This window comes from Dendrobates tinctorius, unplaced genomic scaffold (genome assembly GCF_039654945.1).
Source record: "Dendrobates tinctorius isolate UK_male_01 unplaced genomic scaffold, ASM3965494v1 ptg000158l, whole genome shotgun sequence".
NCBI classification, from domain to species: Eukaryota; Metazoa; Chordata; class Amphibia; order Anura; family Dendrobatidae; genus Dendrobates; species Dendrobates tinctorius.
The window spans coordinates 30,489,304-30,502,054 of record NW_027361825.1 but is presented as its reverse complement, the minus strand read 5'-3'; the positions used below and the strand labels follow the sequence as shown (position 1 = coordinate 30,502,054).

The window sequence follows — 12,751 nt, the reverse complement described above, 5'->3', positions numbered from 1 at the left end:
GCACCCACAGTGTCTACAGGCTATATATTAACCCCCGTTGACCTGAATATGGATGAGTTGCAATATCAGATTCAGTCCAAGAATAATAGTCATTCTGTTTTCTCTTCATAGCAAAATCCTCATAATTACCTTTTTGAACCTATTCATATCAATATTTAAACTTTAGGGTGTCCCTTTTTATTATATGGATAAAATACCTCTTCCATTTTGATGAGGAAGCTGTCAATGTAATGTCTGGGTGTGGAGGGATCCAGGGTCTCTATGCTGGATTTGACCCTCTCATGTATAAAATCTTCAAGCTCTTCTGAGATGGCCATCATTCTTTGGTGAGGTCCAGGAACATACTTCATAATTGTGGGAAGCATGCTCTGCAGCTGTATTGCCAAGGAGAACATGAAGATGGTGATTAGTTAGAGCATATTAACAGTTATTTTGTCAAAAGTTGACAGACCATGTAAGTGCTATGGGGACATTGATCAGCTCTGGTTGGTTTCAGAGGATCCTCCCCAGAGGAGCACATTGTTTGAGTTCCTACACCCTAAATGTTAAAGGAAAAAAATTAGTTTGGTACCTTGTTAGCCAGTAGAAAAAATATATATATGAAGTGCTCTCAGTGAGAGAAACAAAATAGGAATCTTGTGGGTGTGATACCTTTTAATGGCTAACAAAATATATTGAATGATGTTACAACGCAAGCTTTTGGGACTGCTTACGTCCCTTCATCAGGCTGATATAACAAAATATTTGAAGAAACCTAGTTATATACAGTGAAGGCATGGTTTGATACATGGACATTTCAATAAACAAACACTGAGCTTAAAGATAGAATCCTTAATTAGGTAAGATTAGATAAGTGGTGTGAAAGTTCCCCATATGCATATGAGATCAAAGGGCTGATGGTGCCTTCATTGTTTTTGGAGGAAATAACTCAGATTTGGTAATGGGCCATAAAACCTTCTGACAAGTTGAGTCCTGTGTGAACAGAATCAAAGATTGTGATGAATTTGCATTCCCAAACCCTTCAATGCTTCTGTGTTGTGAAATTGCCTTTCAAAATGACAACTTTCATATTGTCTATGTTGTGTCCTGGACCGCAGAAATGTTTGGCCGCAGAAATGTTTGGCCACAGGTACAGTAAATGGTTTTTTTATCTGTAATAGTATGATGGTGAGACCTTATCCTTTCTCTCAGTCTCTGTCCTGTTTCTCCAACATAGAGGCCACCCACAGGACATATATTACATAGAATTAAATACACCACATTGGAAGAGGAACATGTGAATGTCCCGGGGATCTTATAGTCCTGCTGTGTGTTGGGGATTTGGATTTTGCTGTTGGTCTCTATACAAATGCAGGTTTTGCATCTTCTCCCATTGCAAGGAAGTGTCCCTCTTGGTGAATCTGAGGGCATGAATTCATTACAATCTTTGATTCTGTTCACACAGGACACAATTTGTCAGAAGGTTTCATGGCCCATTACCAAATCTGAGTTATTTCCTCCAAAAACAATGAAGGCACCATCAGCCCTTTGATCTCACATGCATATGGGGAACTTTCACACCACTTATCTAATCTTACCTAATTAAGGATTCTCCTAAAGGGAGAGCTCAGTGTTTGTTTATTGAAATGTCCATGTATCACACCATGCCTTCACTGTATATAACTAGGTTTCTTCAAATATTTTGTTATATCAGCCTGATGAAGGAACGTAAGCAGTCCCGAAAGCTTGCTTTGTAACATCATTCACTATATTTTTTTAGCCATTAAAAGATATCACACCCACAAAATTCCTATTTTGTTTCTCTCACTGAGACCACTTCATATACAGTGGGGAAAAAAAGTATTTAGTCAGTCAGCAATAGTGCAAGTTCCACCACTTAAAAAGATGAGAGGCGTCTGTAATTTACATCATAGGTAGACCTCAACTATGGGAGACAAACTGAGAAACAAAAATCCAGAAAATCACATTGTCTGTTTTGTTTTCATTTTATTTGCATATTATGGTGGAAAATAAGTATTTGGTCAGAAACAAGCAATCAAGATTTCTGGCTCTCACAGACCTGTAACTTCTTCTTTAAGAGTCTCCTCTTTCCTCCACTCATTACCTGTAGTAATGGCACCTGTTTAAACTTGTTATCAGTATAAAAAGACACCTGTGCACACCCTCAAACAGTCTGACTCCAAACTCCACTATGGTGAAGACCAAAGAGCTGTCAAAGGACACCAGAAACAAAATTGTAGCCCTGCACCAGGCTGGGAAGACTGAATCTGCAATAGCCAACCAGCTTGGAGTGAAGAAATCAACTGTGGGAGCAATAATTAGAAAATGGAAGACATACAAGACCACTGATAATCTCCCTCGATCTGGTGCTCCACGCAAAATCCCACCCCGTGGGGTCAGAATGATCACAAGAACGGTGAGCAAAAATCCCAGAACCACGCGGGGGGACCTAGTGAATGAACTGCAGAGAGCTGGGACCAATGTAACAAGGCCTACCATAAGTAACACACTACGCCACCATGGACTCAGATCCTGCAGTGCCAGACGTGTCCCACTGCTTAAGCCTGTACATGTCCGGGCCCGTCTGAAGTTTGCTAGAGAGCATTTGGATGATCCAGAGGAGTTTTGGGAGAATGTCCTATGGTCTGATGAAACCAAACTGGAACTGTTTGGTAGAAACACAACTTGTTGTGTTTGGAGGAAAAAGAATACTGAGTTGCATCCATCAAACACCATACCTACTGTAAAGCATGGTGGTGGAAACATCATGCTTTGGGGCTGTTTCTCTGCAAAGGGGCCAGGACGACTGATCCGGGTACATGAAAGAATGAATGGGGCCATGTATCGTGAGATTTTGAGTGCAAACCTCCTTCCATCAGCAAGGGCATTGAAGATGAAACGTGGCTGGGTCTTTCAACATGACAATGATCCAAAGCACACCGCCAGGGCAATGAAGGAGTGGCTTCGTAAGAAGCATTTCAAGGTCCTGGAGTGGCCTAGCCAGTCTCCAGATCTCAACCCTATAGAAAACCTTTGGAGGGAGTTGAAAGTCCGTGTTGCCAAGCGAAAAGCCAAAAACATCACTGCTCTAGAGGAGATCTGCATGGAGGAATGGGCCAACATACCAACAACAGTGTGTGGCAACCTTGTGAAGACTTACAGAAAACGTTTGACCTCTGTCATTGCCAACAAAGGATATATCACAAAGTATTGAGATGAAATTTTGTTTCTGACCAAATACTTATTTTCCACCATAATATGCAAATAAAATGAAAAAAAAAACAGACAAAGTGATTTTCTGGATTTTTTTTTCTCAGTTTGTCTCCCATAGTTGAGGTCTACCTATGATGTAAATTACAGACGCCTCTCATCTTTTTAAGTGGTGTAACTTGCACTATTGCTGACTGACTAAATACTTTTTTTCCCCACTGTATATATACATCCTAAATATGACACCAGCATGACCGTCTGCCTTGATTATGGGTCTAATCACCAACAGATTGTAATCATTCTTTACCTGTCCCCAGGTAGAGCTTATCAGCTGGAAAGTATCTTCTGCAATTTTGAGGAACTTAATAAACCTCTCATCCTTGTACTCAAAACGATCTCCAAATATGACAGAACAGAGAACATTAGAAAAAGCATCCATGATCTTCTTTTCTGGATCCAAGGGTTGACCTGCAATTGAATTTCACTAAATATTATTCTACATGTCTAGCTATCTCGTAAAAATATTGTAGCATTAAAAAAGTAATATGATTTACTATTCCACATCAAAAAAAGTTCAACATTTCAGCTCCACATAGAACCACAGGGTGGCGCTCATAGCAATCTGCCATCTACAACCATAGAGGTCCCAAGGAGACCTCTGGTTGTGATGACAACGCAGCACCCCGATCACGTGACGAGGGTCATCGCTGCACATATTTAAGGACCAGCATCCGAAAATGCATTTAAATGCCCTCTGTTAGAGTTTGACAGCGGCATTTAACTACTTAATAGGCGCCGGCGGATCGTGATTCCGCTCGCACCTATTCTGGGCACATGTCAGCTGTTAAAAACAGCTGACATGTCGCGGCTTTGAGGTGGGCTCACCACTAGAGCCCACCTCAAAGCGGGGGGCTACTGCCAGCTGATGTACTATTCCGTCAGCTGGCAGTAAGGGGTTAAGAGGATAAAAACTTTGATGGGAGGATTACTTATATAGTTATGTGCAGCAGTCACATAACTATATCATTGACAATTAATAAATGCAGTTAATTAGATACAGTGATTGAGTCATAAGTTTCATTGATATGGGATGATACATCCTTCAAGTTTGATGTTCAACAGTAACAGAATTGTACATTAATATAATTTCATTTATATAGAAAACGTGAAATTGTGATTAATTGTATAACAAATTGGCCAGTTTATGTGTGCACACCAGTCACAACAAGAATGATCTTTTATTGATAAGAATCTACTGTATCTACAAACCGCTTCTGTGCCAAGGCCAGAAAATTTAAAGGGCAGGTAGGATCCAGATCTACTTGAAAACGACCTTAGATTGATGGGATTATGAGTGCTCAGCTAAATATGGAGGCAATCACTATCTCCAAATCCACCTCCTCAAAGAATGGAGCAATGTGAAAAAGTGCAACTTGCAGTGACTGCAATACATACCAAAAAGTAGAGCAGCACACTGGGGATGCCAAGATATACAGTACAGTGCAGTGCAAAAGTTTTAGGCAAGTATGAAAAAAATAGTGCACTGTAAGAATCTTATCAAAAATATACCGTAAGTGTTAAATGAGTTTTACACTATCGTGAACTTGGACCCCAAACAAAACACTCTAACATACCTAAAGTGACATACAATGAGGTATTTGCCTTTCCTGGGTTCAGGTTTGGCTTCTCGCTATTTCAAAAGTTCAAAGTTCTGGTTGCACACTAGTGATGTCACGTCGACTGCATACATCATTGCTGTAGGGAATCACTGAGCTCAGCAGCTGTGCCTAGGTAGGCGAATCAAGCTACTGAGTGCAGAAAATTGACAGCAGGTGTAATAGACAAATGAATCAAAATTAGAAATATTTAGAATGTAGCCAAAGGCAGTCTTTCACTGAAAAGCTGGAGATTGTACAATGAGTTACTGCAAGCAACATTGATGTACGGGGCAGGGTCCTTGCAAGTTAAGGGCACCATTTCAGCAAATGGAGATGAGATATTGGTTAGGATTCATGATGTCCATTACTGGAGTCCAGGAAGCGATGATACGGCCAACACAGAGCCCTGATCTCCACATCATCCAGTCTGTCTGGGATTCTAGGAAACAGAAGGATCTCTACAAGCAACATCTACAGATCTGGGGTTAGTTCTCCAAGATGTTGGGAACAACCTCCTTCTGAGTTCCTTCAAATACTGTGTGCAAGTACCTACAATAATTCATGCTGTAGGGCGGTCACTAAATTTTGATGTGAATTAGTTTATTTTATTGATTCACTTTGCATTTTGTTAATTAATACATAAAAACTCACACTACCTATTTTTCAAAGAATTGTAACATTCCAGAATTTTTCCAACATCTGCTTAAAACTTTTGCACAGTATATTATACAAACATTAAATACATGACTTTTAAACTGCATTGATAACAAATAGAATATACTTGTAAGATTGAGGCGCTTAGTTGCACAAATTGGACAATTTGTGTGTGCCCACCCGCCATGACAAGTTATCCTTTTTTTTATTGCTGTCACACTGACACCTTACCCCAGTTCTCCTTGTTGGGCATGATACAAGCATGCTGTTTCAATGACTAACAGCAATCTTGGGTTAAGCCCCCGTTACACACTGCGATATCGCTAGCAATATCGCTGTAAAGTCACCGATTTTGTGACGTTACAGCGATATTGCTAGCGATATCGCTGTGTCTGATACTTACCTCCGACCGGCTCCCCCGCTGGTTATCGCTGATCGCGCGAGAAGCTCCTGGACCATTCCTCGTCGGTCACTTCCTGCGGCGCTTCCTGCTGTGAGGACGAGCGATGCGTGGAGCCGTGCGGGAGGACGCAGGATCGCCTAGTGTGACAGGTAAGTAACGACCCCCGACCGCTGCTATGTCGCTGGTGAGATCTGCCTGTGTGGCAGCTCACTGGCGACCACTTAGCGATGTACCAGCGATCCTGACCGCGTCATTTCGCTGGTCGGGATCGCTGGTGAGTCGCTAGGTGTAACGGTACCCTTAGTCGGGGCACATACACAGAGACATTAAACATACTTTATAAACATACTGCAGCAACACTTAGGGATGATATGAGAATGATTAAAAAGGGTATTAGGAGGCTGATAAAGCAGTCTTAAACCCTCCTGGGGGTAAATCCTGAAGTTATCTTTAAATATATGTACTCCTGCACACCATGGTTTATATACTTTTGTAGTTATTGCAGTTTGCACATGTTCACATTTGCTTCATCTGTTAGGAGGTTCTGGTAAGTTTTATTTTAGGTAGCATATAATTGGAAGTAGTATTTGCCTCTATAGTTTGTAAGACACAACCAGGTGGGCACCATCCAAATAGTATTAGAGAAATAATACCACGGGGATCACCACATGCAAGTAAACTAAACCAGAAAGCAATGTAAAAAAGAGCTATGCATATAAGTAGGATCACCACGCAGAGAACATCTTATACAAAAAGTACATATAATTTTATTGTTAGCAAAAAAGCATCAGAAACACCATACGATAAATTAAAAAACATTAAAAACAGTCATGAGGACAAGAAGGAGTCACCAAGAAATCACAAAGAAGGTGATTGATAAAATGTGAACCACTGGCTGCAGGAGAAAGAGACCACTGGAGCCATAGGCGGAGGAGGACATGACTTGGGGATGGGTGGACCTTTACTCCTGCAGTTTTTTTGGTATAGTGGTATAAATTTTAAGCAAGAGGGATGTTGCTTTAAGGGTACGTGCACACGCTGCGGAATCCGCTGCGGATTAATCCGCACGGATTTTGCAAAAACCGCAGATAATCCGCAGGTCCAAAGACCTGCGGATTATCTGCGGTTTTGCCTGCGGTTTGGTCCTGCGGATTCACTATCTCCACAATGGTGGAGATAGGAACCCGCAGCGGTTTCCGCAGAAAGAATTGACATGCAATTCTTTCTGCGGATTCAAAACCGCAGCAAATCCGCGCGGTTTTTTCCGCAGCGTCGGCACAGCGTTTTTTTTTTCCCATTCAAATGAATGGTACTGTACACCGCAGCTAAAACTGCTGCGTGTCCGCAGCGGCCAAAACCGCTGCGGAAACGCAGCAGAATCCGCAGCGTGTGCACACAGCCTAAGAGTAAGAAGCCCAATATGTCTGTGCCTGGGGGGTTACTGTGAGGCGGGTGGGGTTTATATAGAGCAGGAAATCTGTCTCTCTCCCTCCTTCTTGCACAGGATGAACAGGAGGAAGCATGTCTGCAGTTTCAGGGAGTATAATACTGGGGTTATCACCTCACATGACAGCTGATAGGAGCACATTCTCCTCAGACATCATGTACCAGTGTAGTATCAGCTCCTACATTATGTATGGGATCAATATTACCTCAGCAATTCATGTAGCTGCCATGTCCCTCATGTGCATGCTACATTTTCCTCACAGACTGTGAGACAACTTCTGTGTGACCTCCCTGCAGACATGTTTGATATACTACTCTGCATTCACCTCAGACATTGTGTAGTGTGTACTAGGGTAGTATCAGCTCCTACATTATGTATGGGATCAATATTATCTCAGCAATTCTTGTAGCTGCCATGTCCCTCATGTGCATGCTACATTTTCCTCACAGACTGAGACAAGATCTGTGTGACCTCCCTGCAGACATGTTTCATATACTACGCTGCATTCACCTCAGACATTGTGTAGTGTGTACTAGGGTAGTATCAGCTCCTACATTATGTATTGGATCAATATTACCTCAGCAATTCATGTAGCTGCCATGTCCCTCAGGTGCATGCTACATTTTCCTCACAGACTGTGAGACAACTTCTGTGTGACCTCCCTGCAGACATGTTTGATATACTACTCTGCATTCACCTCAGACATTGTGTAGTGTGTACTAGGGTAGTAACAGCCCCTACATTATGTATGGGATCAATATTACCTCAGCAATTCATGTAGCTGCCATGTCCCTCATGTGCATGCTACATTTTCCTCACAGACTGTGAGACAACTTCTGTGTGACCTCCCTGCAGACATGTTTCATATACTACTCTGCATTCACCTCAGACATTGTGTAGTGTGTACTAGGGTAGTATCAGCTCCTACATTATGTATGGGATCAATATTACCTCAGCAATTCATGTAGCTGCCATGTCCCTCAGGTGCATGCTACATTTTCCTCACAGACTGTGAGACAACTTCTGTGTGACCTCCCTGCAGACATGTTTGATATACTACTCTGCATTCACCTCAGACATTGTGTAGTGTGTACTAGGGTAGTATCAGCTCCTACATCATATCTGGGATCAAGATTACCTCAGAAATTCATGTAGCTGCCATGTTCCCTCACTTATTGCAGAGGCAGCTTTCGTGTGTCCTCCCTGCAGACATTTCTGATATACCACATTACTGCTGTATTATACAGAGTCTTCATGAGTTCTGGGTTTATGTATGATAGGACAGAGCAGGGACGCATACAGTGTCTGCCATTACTATGGTGGAGCTGAGCAGTCACATGTATTAGAGACACTGGTGAGAGGAGCAGTCGGGGGATGGTGTATGTATGATGATGAGAGGCTGCACTTCATGTCAGTGCACTGTATACTGACCCTGCTGTGTGCGGATTATCCCCCCTTCCCAGTGATGGAGACTGATGATCTGGATGTGACCTCATCTCTGTTACATACTGTGAGGCTGGGTGTGCAGATCCCGTGTAACCAGGTTACTCGCTATATGTGGGATATGTGTAAAGGCTCTATTCCTGTGCTGTATACTTCACCTGTACCACAGGTCTGTATACATGAGATCACTCCTCACTCTGCTATATACGGATTATGCTAGGTATAAACATCCTGTGTCTCCAAGTTATTTTCCTGGCTGTACATATAACCTGGACATGACTTCCAGCTTAGTGCTTGATTTCTGTAGCTATTGCTGCCTTTAGTCCTCCCCCTCATATGTTGCATGATCAGAGTATACCCACCAAGAGCTTATTTTATATTACCTAAGATGGCGGATAGCACAGGCCTGAATGGATTATGTTTTATCATGTGTAAAATAAGTAATCGGTGAGTAACTCGGCACATTTGACTGTGCACTAATAACTCAGCACATGGCGGGCAGTGAGTGGGCACTAATAACTCAGCACATGGCGGGCAGTGAGTGTGCACTAATAACTCAGCACATGGCGGGCAGTGAGTGTGCACTAATAACTCAGCACATGGCGGGCAGTGAGTGGGCACTAATAACTCAGCACATGGCGGGCAGTGAGTGTGCACTAATAACTCAGCACATGGCGGGCAGTGAGTGTGCACTAATAACTCAGCACATGGCGGGCAGTGAGTGTGCACTAATAACTCAGCACATGGCGGGCAGTGAGTGTGCACTAATAACTCAGCACATGGCGGGCAGTGAGTGTGCACTAATAACTCAGCACATGGCGGGCAGTGAGTGGGCACTAATAACTCAGCACATGGCGGGCCCTAAGGGGGCACTCCTAGTGTGATGCTGCACATTGCTCTGGAAAACACATCATGGGCCCAGTTTTCAGCCCTGTCTCTCGTCTATTGTAATTGTATGTAGTAGAGTGACTGGGATACAGAACTTGCAGTTTTCTGCTCACACACCTATGGCTGCAGGCAGCTTATATTAGACCTACATATTTCTTACCATTTATGCGCAGCTGGTGATTAGAGTCTCTCTGTAACTGCTGTAGAGGAGCAGGCGGCTTCTCATTTATTGTTACAGCATTTAACACAGCATTGCCCATCTCTGTCTAATTCTGGACCTTACAATGGTTTATTTTTCATTATTAATCTGTTGTATACCTTGGTTGTAAACCTGCATGGTTTTCACCCTCACTTATCCCACATTTTGTGCAGTTGGAGGGGTCCTTGAAGTTGGTCAAATATGGTCTGGGGGATCCATTGGGATATAGTTTCCTCCTTTTGGAATTCAATAATGTTCTGGATCTGGCAAAAGGTGGAGGGGAGTTTCGGCAAGGGTTTGTCGGATCCCCAGGAAATTCAAGTGAACATTGGAACCCTTGTGGTTATGGTGCTCCCGAGCTGGTGGGGTAACGGCTGGGAGTAATTGTTGGTACATTTTATGTTCACTTCATGTTTGGTAATCACAAGATTTTTGGGAGCTTCAAGGACTCCTACCAGCGTGTTAATATTATTTATGCTTTGATGTTTTATGGTATGTTTGTTTTAATAAAGGTGTGAATAATAATTATATAAAAAAAAAGGGATCAGTGTATACCCAACAAGTGCTTATTTTATATTACTTAAGATGGCGGATAGCACAGGCCTGAGTGGATTACCTGGAGCCTGGTGGTTGGGCGGGTCCTTGAAGTTGGTTAGAAATAGGTCTGGGGGATCCATTGGGATATGGATTCCTCTTTTTGGAAGTTAATATGGTTCTGGACCTGGTGAAAGGTGGAGGGGAGTTTCGGCAAGAGTTTGTCAGATCCCCAGGAAATTCAAGTGAACATTGGAATCCTTGTGGTTATGGTGCTCCCGATCTAGTGGGGTAATGGCTGGGAGTAATTGTTGGTACATTTTATGTTTGGCAATCACCAGATTTGGGAACTTCAAGGACTCCCCCCAGCGTGTTAATGTTATTTATGCTTTGATGTTTATTTTATGTTTATTTTAATAAGAACATGAATTTAAAATTTAAAAAAAAACAAACAGTTATTTGTTTTCCTTTTAGTGGGTCCTTGGAAGTTATTTATAAATTGGTCAGTAGGGGTAACCATATTAAGTATGGACCTCTGGGGTGGGGTTCTTGGAGTTGACGCTGAATCAGCGACAAGGAATTGGAAGTTAAAATTCTGGATCTGGCTTTTGGTTACGGCTCTGGACGGGTAACTCTGGACGGGGTGTTACCCGGAGCTTTTGGTGGTTGGATTTCCCGAAAAGGGATGTTTGGTGCCCTCGAGCTGGTGGTTTACAGCTGAGGGTAACGTGGATTTTTAAGTTCTTGTGTTTTTGCCAAATATTTAGCCAGAATTTTGGGGGCTCCAAGAACCCTCCCCTCATGTCGTATAAGATTGTGTATTTAATACTTATTGTAAATGTTTATGTTATTTGTTAATAAACTGGCCGCTGACCCCCACTGGGTTTGGAAGGGTAACCATTTCAGGTATGGCACCCTGGTTTTGAGGGGTAATCATCTCAGGTATGGCCCCCTGGTGTGGAGGGTAACCATCTTGTGTATGGCCCCTGGTGTGGAGGGGGTAACCATCTCGGGTATGGCCCCCTGGTATGGAGGGGTGACCATCACGGTATGGCCCCCTGGTCTCCAGAAGCATTTATATTTTATAGGACCCTGTTAGGGTAAAGTCTCTGGTGTCATGGCAATCATATTTTGCATGCCTACAGAAGAAATTGGCTCCTCTGAGCCAGGAACAGCAGCTGGAGGGGAGAAGAGAACAAGGTTGTCATCTGGACAATGCAGTTATCTAGTGCATGAAACTGAAGAGCAATGTACCTAATCTGTGTGCCCTTGAGTCAGTGGGAGTGACTAAGGGTAAAGTAATCAAGTGCATTAACACAAAGGGCAATATGCCTATTCCCAATGCCTTTGACCCAGTTGGAGAGGTCAACAGTAAATGTTATCAAGCACATGCAAAAAACAATTAACAATGGCGTGGCAGTTTTATTAATAATGCCTTTGTAGACTTTTTCTGCTTTAGGTTTATTTAAATTACTACTTCCAGATATTCTGAACGTTATTTTATGGTCGGTTATAATGTTGTTATATTGTGTATAGTTTTTAATTACTCCCTATTTATAATATCTTTCTATTGATATGTTCATCACTTTTCGGGTAGTGATAGTAAGTGGGTTTAAGAAATTTTACTGCACAGCTATTGTAAATAATGGTGGCTTCTAGAACTAAAATCTGTGAATTGGTGAATTATTAGAGCTGGCTACAATACGTGCGGTATAATAGTTTTTGAGGCATGACAGATGTCATTATGCAGGTATTCAGATTGTGGCTACAACCTTAATTATGGTTTACTTTCCACATTCCCCATTATGGGATTCTCATTGCAGGATGTTTAGCAACTGTTATTTTGCTAAACATTACCGTATTATCGATCATAACTTGATAGCATGGCATTGATAGAATTGATCTATCAGAGCTCTTGAATTTTAATTTTATTACTTGTGTGCGCAGACTTTCCATAGCATATAGAAATGGTTGATGGCTTTGTTAGGCATGGTTGATGGGGGTCGAGTCCATTTATGGTGTTAAATGGCCTCTCTGGTGGCGGTTTAGGAGTCAGGTGGAAGTTGCAGGCAAGTTAAGGTGGACTCATTTTAACTAATAGAGGATGTAAAACCTCATGGTGGTGAACAGGCTCGGCTTTGGTGGCCAGCCTCAAGGACGTTGTAATGGTAACGTCAGTCAGGGGCGGGCACAGTGGTTAAGCACAGGAGTGAGGATAATAGGGTCATTGGTGCCCAGAAAGTTTACTGGCTCTGCTTGAATGGCAAGCCAGTGCGTGCCACCCCTGTATGGCTGTCTGTCCTGGTTCTGTATGT

The 12,751-nt window shown here is 42.5% G+C and overlaps 1 protein-coding gene across 2 annotated transcripts in view; it reads right to left on the bottom strand.

Annotated features, from left to right (window-relative positions):
* LOC141052038 (cytochrome P450 2A6-like) overlaps nt 1-12,751 on the bottom strand; it is a 257,099-nt gene that overhangs the window by 29,086 nt on the left and 215,262 nt on the right. For both annotated transcript variants that reach the window (XM_073549218.1, XM_073549217.1), the window contains exons 4-5: nt 3,518-3,678; nt 198-374 (exon numbers count right to left, since the gene is read on the bottom strand). In XM_073549218.1, coding sequence (XP_073405319.1) covers nt 198-374; nt 3,518-3,678 — 338 coding nt within the window. The remainder of the gene's footprint in view (nt 1-197; nt 375-3,517; nt 3,679-12,751) is intronic.